The following is a 24,401-nucleotide window of genomic DNA, read 5'->3' on the forward strand; positions in this document are numbered from 1 at the left end:
ACAATGTGCCTGCATATCGCCCTTTTAAAATGCAAAATGAACTTACATAAAAAGAAAATGAACAACATTAGGAACATTAGTAGCCCAGCCTTGTATCATTTTCCCAAACAAATTGAGATCAAAAATCCCAGAAAATCACTTGAGGGGTTGCTGGACCATAGGCACAACGAAACTTTTGCGTTATTGCTCCCCGTTAATTTGCATGGAACAAATAGGCTACTTATGAACTAAAGAAACGGTCATATAAATTTCCCATTGTAAGAAGCTTCATACCACAGCATGCCGTGTCAGCACTCGGCAAGCGATTGAAGAAACCCCCCTGATGAAGGCCTCCCAGCAAGCAGCAGGGAGAATATGGGAAGGGATGTAGAAATAAAAACAACTATTCATATTTTCTTTAAATTTCTCTTTTGGTTGTTTGTAGTAACCAACAAAAGCGTTAACCTTTTTATTTCCTATTGATTTGTATTAGATTTATCAAGTTATAAGTTATTTAAGAATTGATTTAGTCATTCTTTATACTTATTTAACTGTATTGTGTTTATAACATTTATTTGGTCTCTTTCATGTTTTTATTTGGTCACAGCATCTGTCATCACAGCATCTGTCAAACTAGAAATAAATTAATGAGAAACGTTGACACCATAATCTTTACTTTACAATAAACAATAATTATGACAAAGTCATTGTACACTGTACATCATTTGTAGCGAAGTATGCACAATGTGTTGTGAATGTAAGTGCTATGTTCTGTGTATCTGTTGTTGTGCTTTGTTAAGAGTTTGCTGGTAATTTGCAGTAAAATAGGGCCCGGTTTCAAAGACAAGGCTTAGGCTTAGCTTTAGCCAGGACTAGGCCTTAGATAAAGGATTATATTTATGAAAAAACATTTCTAGTTTTCATCATGAGACAAAACAATGGGACTGACATTGAATTTGAACTATCTTAAGATATTTCAGGGCATGTTATTTTTATTTAAGACAGCTCAAACATTCAGTTTAATCGGTACAAAGGGATTTTTGTGCAGGTTCTTGGGTACGCATGGTTTTTTAAATGTGCGCATACAAAACCTAGCATGGAATTTTCATAATTATTTATATATGTATTTTGCATCAATTAAAATGTTCAGAAAAGAAACCGAATTTGCAGTTCTTTTTTGGTGAAATTGCAATGTTATTATGATTAGGGAAAGCGAAGTAGTAATAGAAAAGCAATAAGATGTAAAAAAAAATGTTTTTATATATTATATGTAAAAATGATTAATATGCAAAGCTCTTTTTGTTCGAATGTTGTTGATTTTTCATATATTGTTCTGTTAAGTGTGTCTTTTACATGCTTTTAATTAAAAGGTTTGCCAAATCCCCCAGCAAAGTGAAATCAGTTATGACACTATAATTTGAACTATGAATGAAAAGGCACAGGAAACACACAGTGGCACTTTCTTTTTGTGGTATCACTGTTCTACCACTACATTTTCTGCGTAAGCATGCTCAGAGGTGTGCTTATATTTACACACAATTCAACGTGTAAGTACAAGTTGGTAGATCACACACTTTGTGTGAAACTGTTCTTACGCCCTCACTACGCACACATTTGTGTGCACGCACTTTAGATAAATTAGGTCCCCGATCTTTACCAGACATCTTGCAGATGTACCTGTGCTAAATGGAATGAGCGTCATAAATGATCATTTGTCTGACAGATCTCTCACAAAAATCAATGTATTTTTAGGTTGGTTATGCGTTTGTCACCACAAGCATTTGTTGGCAAACACACATTAACATATTCAGATATAGCACCACCCCAAAGATTAACCATCTCAAGTTTATATCAACTTTTGAACATGTTTTAACCAGCACAGCACATCCCTCATCTCGCCACGCATTTCACACTCAATATGACATAAGCACCCACTGGAATCCACACATCACAAATCACCTTCTCAATTTTGTTGATCCACAAGTTCCTATCCCTCAAAAGAATAGGCCATGGGTTCAAACAGGCAGAAGTCTTATCTGACTCGGATGGTCCACCGCACATGTCCATTAACTTTATCTTGACGAGGTGCGACAGAAACACAGCGATGATAGCTTTTGAAATTTAAAAATGTAATCCAAACTGTGTCCATCTCTCCACTAAAACACAAACGTCATGTCAAAGTGTTTGTTATATTTGGCCAGCAGAATAGTGTTTTTACAGCTATAGATGGACAAAATCGTCAGGGCTCTTTTTGGTGTGATTGCTGAGCTTGCAATGTAACAACATTCTTGCATTTCTTCATCTAAAGCACTCAATAAAGCAACAATGTTGACCATAGTGCTGTAGTACAAATGTAATGTTATGATAAAATACAGATTCTGATTAGAGTGAAACGTTTACTTTACCTTGACATACACAGCTTAAAAAATTAAGGGAATAACTAAATCACACTATATTAGATCTCAACGAATGACATATGCATGTCAAAACTCTTCACTTATATACTTTGCATAATGTTGAGAGAACAAAATAATGTGACAATGGACAAAAATGAAAACCAAAATCATAAACACATTCAGCCAGGGCAGGAATTGCCACATTTGTAGATCCTGCGCAGTGCCATTTTAGGTTGCACACAAAAGCATAATATCTACAAAGTACGCAAACGTCCACTCAGGAAGCATCAGCAATTACCTCTACACCATCTTTAGAAGGTAATTCATATAAGTATTTTTGTCTTTCAGACTGTAATTTAAGAATAAGCGCAAGTCTCTCTCCCCGATGTGTTCAGAGTGCGCGTGAAGGGAGTGGCGTGTTAATAAAGTGCCTTTTCATATATTTATGAACTTGGACGGCTGTTTAAAGCTCTTGACAGGTTTTAAAAATGTAAAGCGCTATTTTTGACAGGCAAATGACACCACACCGCGTCTGTAGTATAAATTGCGATGTTAAAATCAATGAAACCGAAGAATGTCCAAAAAATTTTGTAATGGTTTTAATGCAAAAAGCTAATCGTTCACAATGGCATTTTAATGGAAACCATTCATTTCTGTGATGGTTTCTTTTGTTTTCATCAGCAGGGTATGTTACAGTATATATAAACTATATCTAAAATTTTTAACAAATTATCTTATTGTACAGTATGGGGGGGCGCCAGTTCTTTAAATGGGGTTGCGGGGGGCACGACCATGAAAAGGTTGAGAACCACTGTCCTACCAGACCTGTATCAGAGCATAAGTGAGCTCCTGGACAGTCTGTTGTGCAGCTTGATGGGTTTGGATAGATGAGATCCCAGAGCCAGTCAATGGCATCAATATCTTCATCTTCCAGAGACTGCCTAGAGGCTGGGCATTATCATGCACCAGGAGAGCTCTGCACTGCACCAGGATAAGATCTGACAATAGATCAAAGGATTTCAGCCCAATACTTCAAAGCACGTGGGGGTATGCAAGACCCTGCGAGAATGGTCCTTCCCAGAACACCCTTGCTGTTGCCTCTCTGTGTACTTGTTGTCACTTTTATTAGCACCAAAACAAGTAAAAATGGTTCACAATGACTTATGCTTCCTTACCAGGTTGATTGAAATTCCTGAAGATTAAGTGATTTGGTGTTTAACTGCTACGATTAAGTTTTCCCTTAATTTTTTTGAACAGTGTATAAATATAACACTAAATTTGCGATTTTTGGTTTCCATATTTAACTCATTCTAATTCAAACCGGTGACACCTGTGGGTAATAAAGATTTGCAAGGGATTTACATTTGGGCACTCTTGAATCCACATAATGCTGTTGGCAGCTGTTAAGACTAACATTAAAGTGGGACATTACCGAGGATAACCTTGCATTCTGCAATGGTCTGCAGTAACATGGCAATTTCGGAAATAGTCATCTTCTAATTAAGCACTGAAGTGTTTGTAAAGCCGTATGATTTTGCACAGTCATAAAGAAATATTACATATTACAGAACAAGACAACATACTGGAAAAACTCAATTCTCAATCCAGACATATACTTCGCACATTAAAGGTAGTAAACCAACACTTTGGAGAATTAGGTTTATTTCTTATGTTTGTATTTTTGTCCCAGTTAAAAATCTGAGATATCTAAGCTCAAAAAACATGGTGGCTTATATGTTTGCAGTTAAACAAATTAAATTATTTTACCCCATTACCCCTGTGTACAGGACACTTATGTTCACAAACCTGTCAAACATGATAAAAATTGTCTCATGAGGCGGACAATGTCTTGAGGCATAAACAAAATACATGTAGGAAAAAAGGCAATAATATGACCAAATAAATGTTAAACAGACAATCATCACCCCAGCTGGTTATGCACAATTGTTACCCAAGAAAAACTTGTATAGTATTAACAGGATTAAAATAAAATTCACACAGCCTCGCTTTAAGTAAAAGGGTGAAGTCTGTTTTTTATCGTATTTTTAACGTATATGAAGGGAAAGCTATTTACAAAATCATAGCTGGGAACTTTTAATTTAATGAGAAACTTGAGCTAGTTTCTTTGTGATTTATGCAAAATAAATATTTACACGCCACGATTTCAAAACACAGTTATTTAGAAGTTGCAATGGCCAACATGCGTTTTGCTGTATTCAGTTAAACTATGATGTGTTAATTTCTTCGAATAGTTGAAAATGCACTACTAATGCACAAATACACAACAAGGTAAATGGAATTTGTAGTGTTGATTTAAAGTTTTAACTGAAAGAAGTCACTGTGACAACAGATTTAGTCTCCCTTTGGGATCTCCCTCTTGGAAAGAGTTCAGTAATCCAATCTTTAATTCAATCCACTTTGACCACACTGTAGATCTTGGTGACAAACCAAAAACAGGCAAAGAATCCAATTGTTCCTGGAAACAAAACATAGTGGTTTAGTAATCAGCATTTTTGTTTCTATGCATTTTAGGACAAGATGACATGAGTCAATTATTTTGGGTGAACTATGCCTTTTAAACAAACACAAACCTGTGAAGAGGAAGAAGATGAGAGCCATAATCATGGTATAACCAAAGTAAAGAATGGTGCTGGCTAGTCCACTTATCTGCAGTTTAGAGAAGAAGTAATGGATAGCGTAAACCAAGAAATAGACTGCTGTAAATCCACTGGTCAGGAAGGAACGCCACTGCCAGTGATAATCCTACAAGACGACAAAAAAACAAAGCGTGAATCCCATAAAATATGTATGTCATTGTCAAAACATGTACAGTTTGTAATCTCACCTCAGCACACAAATGAAAGTAGCAGAGGAGGATGGTTGCCTCAGAACAGGTAATGAGAAGGATGATAAAAACCAGGAAAAGGAAGCCGAACATATAATACATCTGATGAGACCTGCAAAACATTAACCAGAGATTTTGTTTTCAGAAAAAGTCATCAAAAGCTTAAAACACATGCAGAGCTTCGTCACAGCTACGGCAGATATAGAACATTTGATCATAGTAAGACAGTATTAGTGCACGGTCTCCCTCCCTCCCTCCATATCTGCGAGTTCAGCCTTGATAACCTGACGCAGTCTTTAACTTCAACCGCCACATAAGGCAAGTTTTAAAGTGAAACTAATGTCAATTCGACATGCACATGATGCGTCTGTAATGCAAGTGATCTGAATAAAACATTTGTGAGCATTTAAAATCAATGAAGGGTGGCCTTTGAACTTTTAATAAAGTTAAACAAAGTAATACAATAACTTTAAAAGATAATTATTGTGACTCCGCAGCACTTTTATCAGCGCCAAACATGGTAGACAACACACATCAAATTATGAAATAGATGCGAACTAACTGGGACAATAAAGATCCAACCTTAACCTTACCATACATTTTATTTGAAAAATGGCTAATAGTTGTTTAATAATAGTTTGTTGAAAATAAATGCCTGTACGATCTGATACGTGATGTGAAAATATACAAGCAGACCTGATAACCTTGGAAAACATATTTGAGTATCCTCAGTGTGACGGGATACAGGATTTGATTAGGGTTAACATATAAATTGGTAAAAAAGTGTAATAAAACAATGCAATCACATTTTTCAGAATAAGTCTTTCTAAGAATAACATACTTGCAATAAGGAAGCATTTCTGCACATTTGTGATTAATCTGAAGTGGTTGAGATGCCATTTTTGCTTCATTCATCACCTTTACTTGCAATGGCACTTGCTCTTGACTGATTTGCCTAGAAATCTGCTTGATTTTTTGTTTTCTGTTCATGGGTAACAAACTAATAAACAGCTTGAATACTCGTTTTCCACATTTGGGCAGTATGAAACGCCCCCTTTTGCTGATTGTCCAACCAAAGATCACCATGTGACATCTTTGATTGACCTCCTTTGGTATTACAGTACGAAATCTTGAAGTACATTTCATCTCTCTAATTAAACAACAGTACACTTCCGCACATGGTGGGCCATAGATTAGAATTTCTTCTGTGCAACCTAAAGCATTTAATATAAATATGTATATCGCAAATATGAACATAAATGGCATCTTTCTAGCTGTTCAGAATTATATCTGCTTGGTGGAGCTGCGTGAGAGACTGGAGAGCGTGCAGAGGATGCATTAACAAGGCAGTGGAGCACAGATTAATGTTGATTTATATGTAAATACGCAGCATAACATTTATTTTAAATCTGTGCTCTTGGTATTTAAAAACACACTCAATTATTCAAATCTTTATACTCACGACTAATAAGACCCTAATTTAACCTAAAACGTTTAAAATGTCATGTATAAGGGCAGATGATATGTATAAATCTTAAATAAGAATAATGTCAGTATACATTACGTGATAAAACAAATACATTTTTACTAATTCTATGTCTCTAAATTTACCTTTTGTCCATTAAATAAAAATTGCTAATGTGCGTAAACTGCACACTGAAGAAAGTTGAAGTACAACCACTCATTAAACAGATGCGTGATTTCGGTCTTCTGAGCTTTTTTAATTTTTTTATAACATTGATTAGCTTTTATATGCTATGTTTTTCTACACACAACAAAGTCCTTGAAACTTAAAGGATACTGTAGTTTATTACAAATGGACAGTTCGGTCTGTGCCAAACCTTTAAATATCAGGAGCCTTTTTAAAATAGAAATACAGAAGAAATACACATCTGTTCCTCTTTAATAGGTTATTATGATTTTTTGAATTTATTTCCCTTGATTTTGAAATTAAGATTATTGTTGAATTAAAATTTTTACATTAGGCATGTTTGAAAATGATGTATAAATTGTGTAAAGTAATTAAATGCCATATTTTATATAAACATCCAAAAGACAACTCCTGTTGCATAGTCATCATGATGTTGCATAGTCTTTGAAGGCCAACTTTATTTTATACACATTTATTAAAACTGTGGAATTACTCATATCTATAGGAAATATGTTGTTACTAAAAAGCATAAAATATTTTTTTATAATTTTTTTTATATCCGTTGCAAATATGAACTTGTGTTTTTATCTGCACTGCAAACACCCCAACACATTAAAACAGCATATAATATAGTTTGAGGATTATAATATACAATATTCTTTAATGTTCCTGCAGTAGCTGTTCTGTTCTTGTGATATATGCCTTAATTCTGTGAGTACAGTTTGACATACTGCATGAGAATGGATTGTGAATGCGTAAGCATGGTTTATGAATTAGTGGGTATACAGATTTTAAAAACGGAGGGTACAGTTCACAAAAATGAGAGCACAGCTTTGGATGTCGTAGGTACGGTTTAAGAATCAGCGAGCACGTTTTGTGAGGACGCAGTACAAACCTGTTGATTTGCAGGGGGGGTTTCTACAACATGTGACCTTGCGGACTCAATTCTGCCTTGAATGTACCCTTGCAAAAAAACTTTTATCCAAATATAGATACCTGATATAAAGACTGATTTACAAACTACGTGTATATGCGACAACAGGTGAGTCACCCTGAAACATTTGTATAATTGGATTTGAACTACTCTGCTTATGTGAGCTATTGCATAGTATGAAATGCAAATCCAAAATAAACCAGCGCTGTACCGATTAGAGAAGTGATGAGTGTTTCAATGGTCTATTGTATGGGATGAATACACTCTTCACTGAACGAGTCATTTGAGTCAACTAGGGCTGCAACAAACGATTATTTTGATAGTCGACTAATCTACCGATTATTAGATCGATTATTCGACTAATCGGCTATTATTTCAATGACTAATCAGTACGTTTTTAATGATTATTCAGCTTTTGCAACTAGTTAAAACATTGAGTTATAGATAATTTACGTGATTTATAAAATCAATTCAGCTTTTGAAATTTGCTTTAATGAACTTGAACCAACTGGTGGTTACTCTCTTTAAGTTTGCTGATTCTGTACAACTCGAATCACACAAATACTCTCTCTCTAGAAACTTTCAAATACAAATAAAAATAAATAAATCGGGTACATTAAAGGCAATTTTTTTTTAAATGTAAATAAATCTCTTGACAGAAGCATTACGCAGCATTTATATGACAACAGTTCAGTTTAACTCATTCCCCGTCAGCCTTTAAAAAAAAAAGTTGCCAGCCTACGCCAGCGGTTTTTTACATTTTAACCAAACTTTGATGGCTCACACTACATTTTCTGTAAAGAATATATGGACAAACAATATGTCAAATGAAAGAACACAGTCTATGCTTTTAAACAAAGGAAACCGTATTCTTCAATCTTGATTTGATCTTTTTTATCACTCTTAGATGTGGGAAGGTTTCTTCAAAATTGCATCACTTTGATTAAAAGATAATTTTGAGTCAATTAGGTTTTTTTTGTCAAAGATTCCGCCCAGATTACACTCAGAACAACCATTAAAAACCGATAAGAAATAAACTAAGGTTCTAGGATTCTGTATTTTCCCGAAAGGTGTGTAACAGCGCCACCTGCTGTACAGCAGTATAAACACTGATGGCGTTATAACTCGTTTGGTGGGAAACCGTTTTTTTTAAATGACGAAATAAATCATCAATCATGTCGGTGAAAGAGTTAATGAAAAAGAGCAAGAAACAGAAGAAAATATTTTAAAATAAAGTCAAGATATAAGACTCCTATCACTTAACTTCCCTCTCTTATAAGGATTTTCCGCTCATGTAATACCTAATAGTGTTATAATAATCAAAACAGGCTTGACTTTTAAACTTGATCAAAGCTTTTTACTTTGCAAAACAAATAATAACATAACTGTAATTATATGATTATTGTTGTAATTATCATTATTGTTATTATTGCATTCTCTCATAAAAAGATTTACCGCTAAATTAGTTAGTTAGGTCTAGATTGAGAACACTCGCCTCTCTTCTGCTCATTCTCCGGGATGTTTCCTTTTTAAATACTCCAGCATGCAGGTTGTGCTGATGTGAAAGTCAAGTTCCGCCTTGCTTGCATTACACAACCGCATTTTGTCGTTTTCTATTTGGTGAATCTTTCCCACACTTTACTTGTTCACATTCGTTTGTACTCCGCGATAATTCTCGCTGTGTGTTCTTCTACTGCGATAGCATTCAGGAAGGCTGCATTACACTCTAGCGCTACAGTGCCGTAGCGGTCAAATTGTGATATTGCAGGCCCTTAAATTAAGTCAAACGAAAATTTATCAAACGACTACTCGACAACAAGAATATTTGTTGACTATTTTTTATTGTCGACGTTGTCGACAATGTCGACTAATCGTTTCAGCCCTAGAGTCAACATGAGATTGAATGAACTGGTGCATGTCGTTAATGGTCTAATATTCTCTGTGTTGCAACCATGCTTATCCAGTAGTTACTGAATTTTGCTGATACAAACACTGATACGAAAATATTGTTAAAACTATGACGAGATTGAGTAAATTAAATCTCCTCTGGCCTGTTACATTTCTTTCTGTCAGTCTATTAGTAGTGGTCTCACCTGACATTTTGTGTTTAAATATAAGGGTGCATTTGTAATGGAGTGGACCAGGGTGAGTATTTTCAATCCATTCATATGAACTTGAGCTAACGCTCGCTCTGCTCCACGAGTGCCACGCAAGCTCAACATTCCTGGGAATGGCCTGAAAACGCCCTGCTCTGCGAGCAGCACAAATAAAATACTAGAACCCATTTTGAACAGTAATTCTTTCCCTACTGAACGTGGTGCGAAGAGACATGACAAACAACTTGCACGGTTTCTATTTGCTTTTGCATCGCATTTAAATTTAAAAGCAAGAATTAGCAACTGGGTGGCACTGTCACAATACCATTTGTTAATAGTGTCAAATAATGAAGCTTTAAAAAAAAAACTCACATCTGAGGCATATCTCGGCAGCTTCATGAGGTGTCAATAAGAAAGCAAGTACTTTCTAGATAAATGACTTGAAGCATTTTAAAGCATTTGGTCACACTTCAGTATAGGGGACAATTCTCGCTATTAACAAACCATAAGCTATGACTTTTCCCCCAATAAACTCTTCATTTGTTGCTCATTAATAGTTAGTAATGTAGTTTTTAGGTTTAGGTATTGGCTAGGATTAGGGATGTAGAGTATGTGCTCTATAAGTACTAATAAAAGTCAAAATGCCGATAATATGCATACTAATAACAACTTGTTAATAGTGAGAACTGGTCCCTATACTGAAGTGTTATCAAGCATTTTAACTAGACCAAAAAGGTCTAAAAAATTATGGCTGGTTCCAGCTATATTAGCCAGTGTGTTTGCTAAAAGTCAGAAACCAAAGGTTGAATGTCAAAGGCATGTTATCTTGCTCTTGTTTTGGTTTATTAAAACAAGAATACCTATTTAGACATAAGTACTGACCAGATGCTGTTAAGAATGAAGAACAACTGGATAAAGATGCATCCAAATGGCAAGATTCCACCCATGACAATGCCAGGAAGAGGTTTAGTGTAAAAGGACTGCTCTGGAATCTGTCTGGGAATCTGATTGGTCCGTACAGGATGTTCAATTCCCTGAAACAGAATAAAGTAAATCAATAATACATCACATGTAATATAAGCATAAAATGTGTTATAATATAAGAGTAAAAATAATGAGACAAGAAAAGATAAAGTTAAAAGACTGCATATAGTTATAAAAAACTTACACTCTTCTTAAAGCCAAAGTACGCTCCAATAAAGGTGAGGGGTACGGAAATGCAGAACCACAAAGCCAGGATGGCCACAAGTGTCCCAAAGGGCATGGCAGCTGACGAACCCTCACCCCACAAAATTAGATTCATTACAAAGAAATCGGCAAACACTACCCTAGAGGAGCACAAAAATTAAAAATTAACTACAGACCACTTTAATCAAGTTGTGTCAAAGCAAAAGATTAAGACACTTCATTTTCACAGGTAGGTGGGGTCATTTGTAAACATTTTCCATATCAGAAAAGTGGGGGCTCCCTGGTTAAGAAACACTTGTCTATTCGATACATAAATACTCAGCAGCAATGTTGAACAAAAACACACAGAAAATATAGCCGTAGGCAGCATTAAGGGGGTCAAGCCCAACAAGACACAAAATGACATATGTGGACATATCCGATAATTTGTTTTTGAAAAGCAAATCTAAAAACATTAGTAAATGCAATTAGAACACAATGCAAGTACTTATAACTCCTGACCACTAGATGGCGCTGTCACCAAATTATTTTGAGGGGAACCAGATTTGCCAATTATGATAAATTTTGAGTTTCATACCAATATGCAAAAGTTTTGTTAGAAAACAGCATCAAATTCATTTTGAATTAGTTTACGTGGTATACGAACTGTTGTTGATGTATCACAACCAATTCCATCACTTTTTTTGAGGACTGTGTCATGATGCTACATACCAAATTTAGAGCAAATTGAACAAATTCTTTCCTTTATCTTAGAGTGGTTAGAGCATTGCGTTAGCAACAATCCTAGGGATTGCACTTATTTAGAGGTAGTGTATTTCTGGGCTGATCTTTAACCTTTATCATGATCAATCTTGCACCTGAACAGAACCAGCTCGGAATCATGACTTCCGAATCGGGAATCATCACATTTCCGAAAGCATGTGAAGTCAACATTAATCAGAGACATCGCAAAATAAGTAAGTTAACACAGAAAACATATCATTGGATACAATTGATTTTCATTCATTAAAAGTGGGGTTTATGTCACCTGTGCTTGATAGAGAAGAAAAGGCAACCTGTTTTTTTAACATATCTCACACCCAGCGGCAATTCAGGCAAAAATATTCTCTGAATGCTTCAAGTGTAACATGGATTCGGTCTCCAGACTTTGTCATCGTGTCAGTTACTTTTGATTAATTTGTACAAGTTAGAGAGATTGGCATGTTTGACTGCATTCAGCGCTGCACGGACCGGCATATGACAGCCATTGTTACGCTAGAGCATTTTGTTTTGAAAGCATACGGTGCAGTCTGCTTCCAAAGTGTCTGCACGTCATATGTCAATCGGTCTGCAGAACACAGAATTAAGTCACACCCAATTTGTAGACAGAGAATGTGCACAGAATCTCTGCTCACTCTTTCACATTACATGACTGCGGCGCCAAATCATGTAGGTCCTCACACGGTGGCATCATTTAATTGCGAGCGGTTTGTTTGAGTGGCCAAGTTACCGATCAAGCCATAAAATTTGATTATCGCCCGATTTCGATCTGCGGCCAATCGATCAGAGCATCTCTGTACTATTATATGTAACAAAGAAAATTGTGAAAAGCACGACATATAGATACAATTTAATTTAATTGAATCTACAAGTGTTCCCTACCATATATTTACCAGTTATTCCGCATTACTAAAACATATTGTTTTCATGCCTTGTAAAATCTTGCCAGTTTAAACTGCCACACTGGTTTTCTGACAAAAGCACGCACACCTGAGTACTGCACGGGTCCTATTTGGTAAACCCGCACCCGCCCCGCCCCCACAGTAATTGAAAGAACACCCGATCCGTCACCCGACAGCAGCACTAATATCATTCCATACCCGACCCACAGCCGCATGAAATAGACGTAGATGTGCACGATGAAATGGGTACACAAAACCATTTATTTTCTTCACGCAACAAGCAATTATTTAACAGAAAAAAGATAACTATTGTTAACCCTTTCCCCGCCAAAGACGAGTTAATACGGCAATCAGTGTTTGTACTGTTGTACAGCAGGTGCTGCTATTACACACCTTCGGGAAAAAGGACAGAATCCCAGAACCTGGAACGTATATTCAGGTTCTGGTCATATAATTAGAATATCATCTAAAAGTTGATTTATTTCACTAATTCCATTCAAAAAGTGAAACTTGTATAATATATACATTCATTTTACACAGACTGATATATTTCAAGTGCTTATTTCTTTTAATTTTGATGATTATAACTGACAACTAATGAAAACCCCAAATTTAGTATCTCAGAAAATTTGAATATTGTGAAAAGGTTCAATATTGAAGACACCTGGTGCCACACTTTAATCAGCTAATTAACTCCGAACACCTGCAAAGGCCTTTAAATGGTCTCTCAGTCTAGTTCTGTAGGCTACACAATCATGGGGAAGACTGCTGACTTGACAGTTGTCCAAAAGATGACCATTGACACCTTGCACAAGGAGGGCAAGACACAAAAGGTCATTGCAAAAGAGGCTGGCTGTTCACAGAGCTCTGTGTCCAAGCACATTAATAGAGAGGCGAAGGGAAGGAAAAGATGTGGTAGAAAAAAAGTGTACAAGCATTTACATTTACATTTAGGCATTTGGCAGACGCTTTTATCCAAAGCGACTTACATTGCTTTTATCCTATTCGTTTTACAGGTATTTGCAATCCCCTGGGATCGAACCCACAACCTTGCATTGTTAACGCAATGCTCTTACCACTGAGCTACAGGAAAGCTATAGGGATAACCGCACCCTGGAGAGGATTGGGAAACAAAACCCATTAAAAAATATGAGTGGACTGCAGCTGGAGTCAGTGCTTCAAGAACCACTACGCAGAGACGTTTGCAAGACATGGGTTTCAGCTGTCGCATTCCTTGTGTCAAGCCACTCTTGAACAACAGACAGCGTCAGAAGCGTCTCGCCTGGGATAAAGACAAAAAGGACTGGACCACTGCTGACTTGTCCAAAGTTATGTTCTCTGACGAAAGTAAATTCTTCATTTCCTTTGAAAATCAGGGTCCCAGAGTCTGGAGGAAAAGAGGAGAGGCACAGAATCCGCGTTGCTTGAGGTCCAGTGTAAAGTGTCCACAGTCAGTGATGGTTTCGGGTGCCATGTCATTCAATTCAAGTTTATTTATATAGCGCTTTTCACAATGTGTATTGTTTCAAAGCAGCTTTACAGGGGCAAACAGGAAAAACAGAAAAGTTAAAACACAGCACAGTGCATGGTGTTTATACAACGAGTAAGATCATTCTAAAAAATAATATCTAATTTCTAAATAAATAAATAAATTAATGAATGCAGTCTCCCGGTGAGCAGGCCAACACTGCCCTGCTGTGGCGAGGAACCCAAACTCCAATGATTGATTAATGGAGAAAAAAACCTCGGGAGAAACCAAGCTCAACCGGGAGGGCCAGATCCCCTCTGACATGTCATCTGCTGGTGTTGGTCCACTGTGTTTTCTGAGGTCCAAGGTCAACACAGCCGTATACCAGGAAGTTTTTGAGCACTTCTGCATCTCCATAAAGTTGGTCAGCAGCAGGAAGCATGATTTCATTTTCCAACAGCACCTGCACACAGTGCCAAAGCTACCAGAACCTGGTTTAAGGACCATGGTATCCCTGTTCTTAATAGGCAAGCAAACTCGCCTGACCTTAACCCGATAGACAATCTATGGGGTATTTTGAAGAGGAAGATGCGATATGCGATATGCCAGACCCAACAATGCAGAAGAGCTGAAGGCCACTATCAGAGCAACCTGGTCTCTCGTAACACCTGAGCAGTGCCACAGACTGATCGACTCCATGCCACGCCGCATAGTTGGGGCTCCTTTTGCCTGAATTACTGCAACAAAGTATTGAGTGCTGTACATGCTCATACTTTTCAGTTGGCCAAGATTTCTAAAAATCCTTTCTTTGTATTGGTCTTAAGTAATTTTCAAATTTTCTGAGATACTGAATTTGGGTTTTCCATTAGTTGTCAGTTATAATCATCAAAATTAAAAGAAATAAACTCTTGAAATATATCAGTCTGTGTGGAATGAATGTTTACATTATACAAGTTTCACTTTTTGAATAGAATTAATGAAATAAATCAACTTTTTGATGATATTCTAATTATATGACCAACAACTGTATTTTATCGGTTTTTAATGATTGTTTTGGGTGTAATCTGGGCGGAATTACCTTTAATCAAAGTGATGCATTTTTTAAGAAACCTACCCACATTATAAAAAAAGAACAAATGAAGATAGAAAAATATTGTTTCTTTTGTTTGAAAGCAGAGACTCTGCTCTTTGACATAGACTTTGACATATTGTTTGTATATATATTCCTTACAAAAAATGTACTGTGAGCCATTAAAATTAGGTGAAAATGTAAAAAAATGCTGGCGTAGGCTGGCAACTTTTTTTTTAAAAGGCTGGCGGGGAAAGAATTAATATCAAATGAACAACTATTTCAATACATTAATACATTTCATAAATCACATATAAAGTAAATATGTGAAATAATTAAAAGAATGTCATCAACGGTTAATGTTTCAGCTGACTTTGCCGCAAATTACAAATCAAACACTTAAGTCTCTCTCTTGCGGCGCTTGATGCAAGGAATGGGACAGCAAGAATAGAATGAAGATTACACTGAGAAAATAGTTTTTTCACATATAGCTTATAAAAAATACACCAGCAATGTCACTTGTGACTTTTTAAAAATGTTTTAATCTCAGATTTTAACTATTTTAGCAACACTGAAGTCTGAAATGCCCTTCATTTTAATATGAACTGAATTCATCTAATTCTTCCAAGAACAAATTATCTGAGTTATGTTTTATCCTACATTAAATGGATATGATAGCCTGCTAACAATATTGGATCACTGTTGGTTGTCTCTCTGTAACTCTGTAACACGCTAAGCTGCCATCAAAGATGAATGGAGTGTAATTGAGGAAAGAGATCGGTAGCACAATGATGAGCTAAAATCTTTATTTAAGTTGTGATAATAGTCGAGTGCTCGTTGTTCATCAGTTGCCGCACGATTGCCTACTATGCTCATCACTGCAAATTAAGCAGCAATTAATAAAACACCACTTCGGACAGAGCTTGAACACAAATAAGCACAGGACCGTGTAAAAGCAGCTCCCTCAGCTGAGTTGAGTTGAAATAGTCTTGTTAGCTGCTGGACCCACATTCCGCCCATGCTTTTTTATTACCGACCCGCACCCGAACAGCAAATCAAATGTGAATAATCACTCCATCTGTTACATCAAATATTAGCGGTTCATCTGACGGGAACCGGCCCGCGTGCAAGACTCTGACGCACGCACACACAAGGCACGACAACTTTACTGACTTAATTTCTTTTTTGCGTCTACTGAGCTTAAACTATCACATAAACACAATCCTATGTCAAAAATACAAAGTCTGTTGAGTCCTAAATGAATGTAAACAGTTGGATGTGTACATATACACACAGAATAAACATATATACATGAATACTACATAACACCTAATCTGTTTACCCACCCTGGACACAGAAACGCTGTCAACAGAACATTGGTCTTCCACTTCTCCCCACCAAAGGCTGGATAGAAAGAAAAAAAAAAAAAAAAAAAAAAATGCATTTTATTAAAGACACAAAAAGAATAAGTACCAAATTGCACAAAATAAGATTAAGTTCACAGTAATATTATAATACTACCCAATTATTAAACAGGTAGCACTGTTTATTGAATTTTCTTGATTTGTTAGCAGGGGTGGTCAGATTTTGTTAAAATAGTTTCACTATAAAAAGGTTCATCCTTAATGTATGCCAAAATGTAAGGCTGCATCCTATTTTTTACACCCACTAATTCTTACAAAATAAGCATTCAAATCATGTTATTTCCCAGAAATGGGAAAGTGCACTATTTAATATATTTAGCAATGACTCCACCACTCACAACCCTAAACAAGCTCAGTTTTTTCTGGATTTTTGTCCCATGTCGATGGAATGTGTAGTGCAAATATTGTGCAACTAAAACCTGCAGACATCACTATTCACTGCTGTACAGAGGTTGAGTACTGTCTGTATTTGGATAGTTTGCTAAATAAAACAGCAATCCCACATATGGAGGACCAATATTGCTGTATAGAAATAAAATGAATCAATTGATAGATATAATTACTAAAACACAAAAATGTAAACAAATAAATCACTTTTTAAATAAAAAAATATGTAGGCTTTTTAAAAGGGCTAGTTTAATGTGTAGTTTAAAATGTAGTTTAATTGAAGAATTAAATAATTTTTAAGTGTATAAATCAATAAATAATAATAAGTTATTGTTATCTATAAACAAATTACAAATCCTCAAATAACTGTAGTTGAGCTAGTTTTTTTTTCAGGAATTGTACTTTTTTAATTTAGTTTAATCATGGAGGGGGACAAACATGTGGCGCAGGCAGGGTCAAACGGGGGTTTTGCGCACTTGAAAGTCGCTGCGGGAAAAGGACACGATATTGAGGTCCAAACGTTTTTATTATGAGATAAAATGGTCCATCTCTAGTCTCTACATCAAGTGCTCTGCCCTTATAAGTGAGTAGGGATCATATGCGATTGGAACGCATGCGAAGCAGTTTCGCAAACTGTGCATTGATCGATTCACTTAAATAAGACGTCATCACGTGGAAAGAAGCCGCAGGGATTACATTTATGTTGGCTCTATCTGTATTTTGAAGACATGAACCATGAAAAACCATGGAGCACAACTCCAGGTAAAAATCTTTATTGTTCTACCTAAGAAATAATGTCACATACATCTTGGATGATATGAGGTTGAGTAATTGATCAGCAAGCTCCTCTACAGATATGACAATTCAATGCAATTTAGGTTACAATTGTTTTGCATTGTTTGCAGTATTTGGGGCTCTTATTAATTAATTTCTGCATTGTGGGGCCTAGTACACATGATTGAACAGTGTTGGTAGTGCATAAATGGTTTAACTGGAAAACTGAGCTCATAATAGACAGACTGACAGAAAAACATATTTGAATGGTTTTTAGTTGTATCCAGTTATACCTTTATCAGTAAGGTGAAGATGTGTTTTGTTAAAAGTAGATATTTTCTTTTTAAATCTCCAAATTTGATTATTAATAATTATTCATAATTCATTAAATAACACCACCTAAAAAGTAACGAGTAACTAGTTCTCCGAGCAGGTTTTGAGAAGAGTAACTTCTAAAAATCTAAAATTCCTTTTTTAACACCAGTACTTTTACTTGTAATTTTAGTAGAATTACAGCAATGTAACAGTACTTGTAATTAAGTACAAATTTCCAGTACTCTTTCCACCATTGATCTGCGGTTAGTACTAATTCTGATAAAAGTCACCAAATTCTTTGATGAAGTCTGTTAGATCAACCGGAACCAGGAACACATCCAACAACAAATGATGTACTTGTTGCATCAAAGAGTGCAGAACAGTACTCTACTCTCAGCCAGTCTTGTCTCTTTGTTCCAAGGTTACCGCAGGATGCAGTTCATGCCCAGACCTGATGGCAGAGCTGAGAATGGGAAGCGGTGACCTGACAAGAGCTAAGAGGATAGAGCTGGATAAAGGACGCGACAACTTTGTTTTTCCTACAACATTTCAAATGCTATTAGATTGTTAATGATAATCTTAAATCCTTAATTTTTATATTTTTATTAAGCCTTGTTGTGCAAGCACTGTTGAGCTTGTGCAGAGGCAGCAGCTTTTGCCAGAGGGGAACTGGAATCCCCTGGTTGGGCCTGGGTTCCCCTGAGGTTTTTTTTCTCGATGGGAGTTTTGGGTTCCTCACCACCGTTTGCATATTGTTCTGCCTGGCCGGGGGGGCTGCTTTAGAATTCATACTTGTATTAAATGTGTCTCATGTACAGCTGCTTTGTAACAATGAAAATTGTAAAAAGCGCTATATAAATAAAGTTGAGTTGAGTTGGTGCCCTGGTGGCCTATATACAGTAGAATACAATTTAAAGGTGATTTATCATTTACATTTGGTGATGTTATACAAAGTATCATCACCTCAAAAGAATTGTATTTAAATTTAGACTTCTGGGTGATGCTAAAAGTATTATTATAAAGTGCAGTAACTTCTCCCCCTCTACCTTTAAGACGAGGCTCATGTTTATAATAGTTATTTTGGGGAACATACTCTTTTAAAGTAATATAGTCATCTGGTTTTAGCCATGTTTCTGTCTGATAGAGCAAACCTATTTTTGTTGATCATATTATGATCAACAAAAAATGCTTTATTTGTGAGAGATCTAATATTAAGCAAACTGAGTCGTATCAGATGTTTAACCGGATTATGTTCATTTTTTATTTGATTTACATAAATTCAATGGTGTACATACTTTTTTATATTTACTAGTGCAAGGGACAGACACAGTCTCAATATTATGCTGTTTTTTAGGAGAGATATGTTGTAGATATGTTATATGTTGTAGATTTTGTGTTTTGGTTAAGCCATCCTGTCTGCTCCCTGTCCTGGGCTCCAGTCAGTCAAGTTTTAGCATAAAGACTAGACTATGTGCCATATTTCCAGACAGGAGAGCAGCCCAAGAGGGATGGAGACCGTCTGTTTTCAACTGGTCAGGTCTGCCAAAAAAAACCTTCGATTTATTTATAAAAGCTACATCTTTCTGCAGGCACCACTTAGACACCACTTTACACCCTGTCTAACATTATATTACACGCGACTTACTCATTATAAACAGAATTATAGTCTCTGGATGCGTTGCAACACGACAAACGCCTTGTTTTTAAAGCATTAACCATGACAAAACACACACACTCACACACCTGAATAAGCTGATCGAAGCCTTCAGGAATATAAATAAATATTTATAATGGGCATTAGAGTCTTTTGTCCTGCTGCTCGTGTGCTATGTAACGTTAGACAGGGTCTAAATGAAAATGGATTGCAGCTTTCCTGGCAGCATTAAAATCCCAACCCGAGTTTCATCCTCGTCTCTACTACACCCCTGATTCTGAGTGGATCTCCAGTACTGTCTCTTGCCATTGTAGAAGAACATTGCGACCATGCCTCTCGCGCGCTGAAATTCGATCTCTCTGTGCTGGAGTTTGTTTGTTAGATTAATAAAGAGTAATTTGGGTTTTGTCTGTATGCTTGTTCACATATGCAGTGTCTGAAATTAACTTCTGTTTAATTTGCCGTGTTATGTAGATGTGCTGTAAAAGGTGTAACGTTACATTCTGTCCAATGAAATTTCACCTTACTTTTACCTTGTATGACGTGTGGGAGAGGGGATGCATCCTAAAACTCAACCGAAAGCTGATTGATTGCCTCCATGTGTGTACTGTCCGATGGCATTTTTTAACTCGATTGACAAATGGATAATGAAAACCATTTGTCAAAACGATAATGAAAAGCAATTGGAAAATAGAGATTTCAAATGTGCCTTTAAACTTTTTTTATTTATCAACCTTTTAAATGTATCTATTTAATTATACATTTAAAAATATATTTTTAATTTATTGTTCTATTATTCAATTAAACTACGTTTTAAAACACAAATTAAATAAACCATTTACAAAAGCCAATAAATTTTTCAATATAAAAAGTTATTTATTTATTAATATCTAAAATATATTTTATTTTTATGTTTTAATTTTTAAATTGGTCAATTGATTATTCATTTTATTTCTTAATGGAACTATACCCACATGCTTCAAATGACATCAGTGTTATCACCTTTTTTCTGTAGTAATAATAAATCTATATCGGGAATCTATTAGAATTTTTTGAAACTGTGACTTTAATGGAAATCAGAGTAAAATCTTATTGTGTACTGTAAAAGGCATGGAGAACAACTAAAGGAAGAAAGTTTGCTGTTAGTGTAAAAGACAAACTTTGTTAAAACTTAAGACAGCCGTAATAGAGGTCAATGGGATTTGAAGGACAAATCCCTGGGGTGTACTTACATTTGTAGTAGCGGGCAGCCACATAACCAGCTGGAGTACCCAGCAGCACCCAAAGCACCACTGCACATGTCATTAGAGCACCCCGATTAGCAGGCGATAGGAAACCCAGACATGCAAAAACTACAGGAAGAAAGAGAGACAGGTTAGTTTATTATGCAATTCTGTTAAAATGTAGTACCTAGGGATGTAACGATTTACTCAGCTGAGTTGAGACAAATTAGAAACAAACAACTGCCCTGTCATTATTTCTCAAAAGTTGGACATTTCTATTTAAAAACAAAAATCTCTAAATTCAATCTTGTATGTCAAACAACAAAACTTAACAGCAATTTTTTTTTTTAAATCAAATAAGAAAAGTATTTTTAATATAAATAAACTAAGACTTTTTCTTTTCTTGGAATTTATACATTTAAGAGCTTTACATGTTTAGCACATACAGTATATCTTTAGTTTAGATATAATCATGTATGATCATTTAGCCTAATAATCCCCCAGGCCTATATGTATTTATGAGCAGTTTTTTATTTTTTGTATATTCCCTTTACCAGCTTTAGCAGCAGTTTAGCAATATGTAGTAAGGTTCTTGTATATAGTATAGAAGTGTAGAAGCCATGTTTTGTTGGATTTATTACCATTTGTATTGCCAAAGTTCAACTACAAACATAAACTATAGCAACTATAATGAAACCATGGTACATTTTTAGTTACTGTGGTTTTACTTAAAATAGCTTAATTGTAGTATGGTTACTATAGATGTTTCAAAGAAGTACCATACGTATACCAGCATCTGGCATCTTTCTATCGCTGTTTTTCAAGCCTCATCATGAATTTTCATGAATATATAGTATATTTATTATGATGATGTTTGACGGGTTTTGTTTTTTTAAATGCAGGTTTTAAGAGACTCAAACACGCAGTGCTTTCAGATGGAGCAGCATTTCCCACTGATCACAGAGCCATACTTCACAAACAACTTGCGCATAAAACATAATTGCCGCCTTTGCGATTTCACAATTGCAATAGCCAAATCGATTTAATCAGGATTTGAATGGAATTTGTGATTAATCGTGCAGCCCAAGTTACATCCCTAGTAGTATCTTTGAAAATTCTTCAAAAAGAAGAAGAGGTGGGAGGAATTGCCAAAAATAAATTTCACTGAATGAGTAATTTTATTTCACTGTAACAATAAATTTCATGAAACAATCCCCCATTATAATTCTATATCTTATACCTCATTTTTCTTAGATTGATTTAACTAATTTATTTATTACAGTTCATTTAAATGCTCACCATAGTTAAAATGTAGGCACGTACTTAAGATATCAAATTAAATTCTGATAATCAGATGTATTATTTATTTATATTTATCTTCTGGCAATATCATATGTATACAGTAGGAAGATAGACAACATGTATAACAATGAAGTATGAATAAGCACAAACAATGAGAGTACAGTACGACTGTTAATGGGGTCTGTACTGTAATCCGTTATCTATGGAGTTTATTCAGACCCAAAACTTGCGCGCATAAAAACCACACGTGCGCATTATTTAAGCTCGCAGAAGAGTTCCACGAGCATAAACATACCCTCGCGAGAAGAATCCTTGCGAGAGCGCATTTCTGCTCCACGTGCAAAAACTGAAATACGTGTTGAGAATGAGCTTTTTTTCTATGCTGGCGTTGATCCCTGCTAGAACACTGCGGTTGTGAGAAGCGCCGGACTAGAGCGGATCACTAAACTACAGACTGAAAGAAAGTCAAACGCATGTTTAATACGTTCATTTGTTACAGGTGGATTACTTCATTTGTATTTTTCAGAATAGCACCCAATTTGCAGAGCGGCGAGTTTACCACGCCTACTTAGTTACATTCCGTGGAATACACGGAATAGAAAAATCTCTTACGGTTTCATTTTATTCTGCGGTAACTGAATATAACGTCATTCCACCAAGCCCTAAAAAGGTACACAAAAATTATATCAAAACATATTCAAAAGTTCCAATAACAGGAGCTCCTTTTCACAACTGTCCAGGTTCATACACTGTGTCAGCGACTGCATAGTTAAAATGAACCAAACTTTACTTGAACTTCCCCTAAGCATGTCTTTTAAGTCATCGCCGCCAGCCTTTTAAAAAAAAAGTTGCCAGTCTACGGCAGCATTTTTTAAATTTTCACCAAACTTTAATGCCTCACAGAACATTTTCTGTAAGGATTATATGGACAAACAATATGTCCAATGAAAGAACAGTCTCTGGTTTTAAACAAAAGAAACCGTATTCTTCTATCTTCATTTGTTCTCTTTTAATCACTACTTAGATGTGGGTAGTTTCTTCAAAAATGCATCGTTTTGATTAAACAGCTGAGATAATTAACGTTTTTTGTCAAAGATTCCGCCCAGATTACACTCAAAACAATCATTAAAAAACGCTAAAACATATACGTTCTAGGTTCTGGAATTCTGTACATTTTCCCAAAGGTGTGTAATAGCGCCACCTGCTGTAAAACAGTACAAACACTGATTGCCGTAATAACTCGTCTTTGGCAGGGAAACTTTTTTTTTTAAATGGCGGGGAAAGAGTTAAGAGACAGATCAGTTTTCCTTTACTCAAGTTTTCGCAAAGCTGTATACATTTTGTTCTGGTACACCAAGAAAGATCTTTAGAGTATCTTAAAATTAAATGACTATAACCAGGTTCTGGCGCGATATTGACTACCATAGTAGGATCAAGACAACTATGGTGGTCAATGGTGCCCCAGATCTGTTTGGTTTCCCACATTCTTCAAAATATATTTTTTATTCAACAGAAATAACATTATGCAGTTTTGGAACAACTTGAACATGGATAAATCATGACAGAATTTTCAGTTTTGTCTGAACTATTCCTTTTAAGCAGGGGTTTTATACATACAGCCCGCAGGCCACACGCATCCCACAAAGGTATCCAATCCGGTCCGTGAGATGACTTCTAATATTTTATATTATTACATACCTATTTAAAAAAAATCACATAACATCTAATCGGTATAATATATTAAGTCGAGCTCCTAGCTTGTATTATTTCACTGATATTTCTTGCAGAACACCTGACATGCATGCGGGTAATAAAGTGGAGCCAAAATCTCAAGCACGTAACCTGGCTGACACAGGATTCATTGGATCTTGTGCCCTAACCAGGCGTAATGCAACATTGCAAAACATTTGTATTTTTCTAAACAAGCCACGATGACGCAGCTGGTCTGGACAAACACACATGTCTAAAAATGTTATGGGAAGCAGGATTTAAAAGCATAATGGTTGTGTTGTATGACTTCAAACTGTATCAGGTA

The 24,401-nt window shown here is 35.8% G+C and overlaps 1 protein-coding gene across 1 annotated transcript in view; it reads right to left on the reverse strand.

Annotated features, from left to right (window-relative positions):
• Positions 1-4,020: 4,020 nt before the first annotated feature.
• Positions 4,021-24,401, reverse strand: part of tm9sf2 (transmembrane 9 superfamily member 2) — a 45,209-nt gene continuing 24,828 nt past the window's right edge. The window contains exons 11-17 of the mRNA XM_056764064.1: positions 21,074-21,193; positions 16,634-16,691; positions 11,070-11,229; positions 10,784-10,935; positions 5,221-5,332; positions 4,967-5,138; positions 4,021-4,851 (exon numbers count right to left, since the gene is read on the reverse strand). Coding sequence (XP_056620042.1) covers positions 4,784-4,851; positions 4,967-5,138; positions 5,221-5,332; positions 10,784-10,935; positions 11,070-11,229; positions 16,634-16,691; positions 21,074-21,193 — 842 coding nt within the window. The 3' untranslated portion in view covers positions 4,021-4,783. The remainder of the gene's footprint in view (positions 4,852-4,966; positions 5,139-5,220; positions 5,333-10,783; positions 10,936-11,069; positions 11,230-16,633; positions 16,692-21,073; positions 21,194-24,401) is intronic.

This window comes from Triplophysa dalaica, chromosome 2 (assembly GCF_015846415.1).
Source record: "Triplophysa dalaica isolate WHDGS20190420 chromosome 2, ASM1584641v1, whole genome shotgun sequence".
NCBI classification, from domain to species: Eukaryota; Metazoa; Chordata; class Actinopteri; order Cypriniformes; family Nemacheilidae; genus Triplophysa; species Triplophysa dalaica.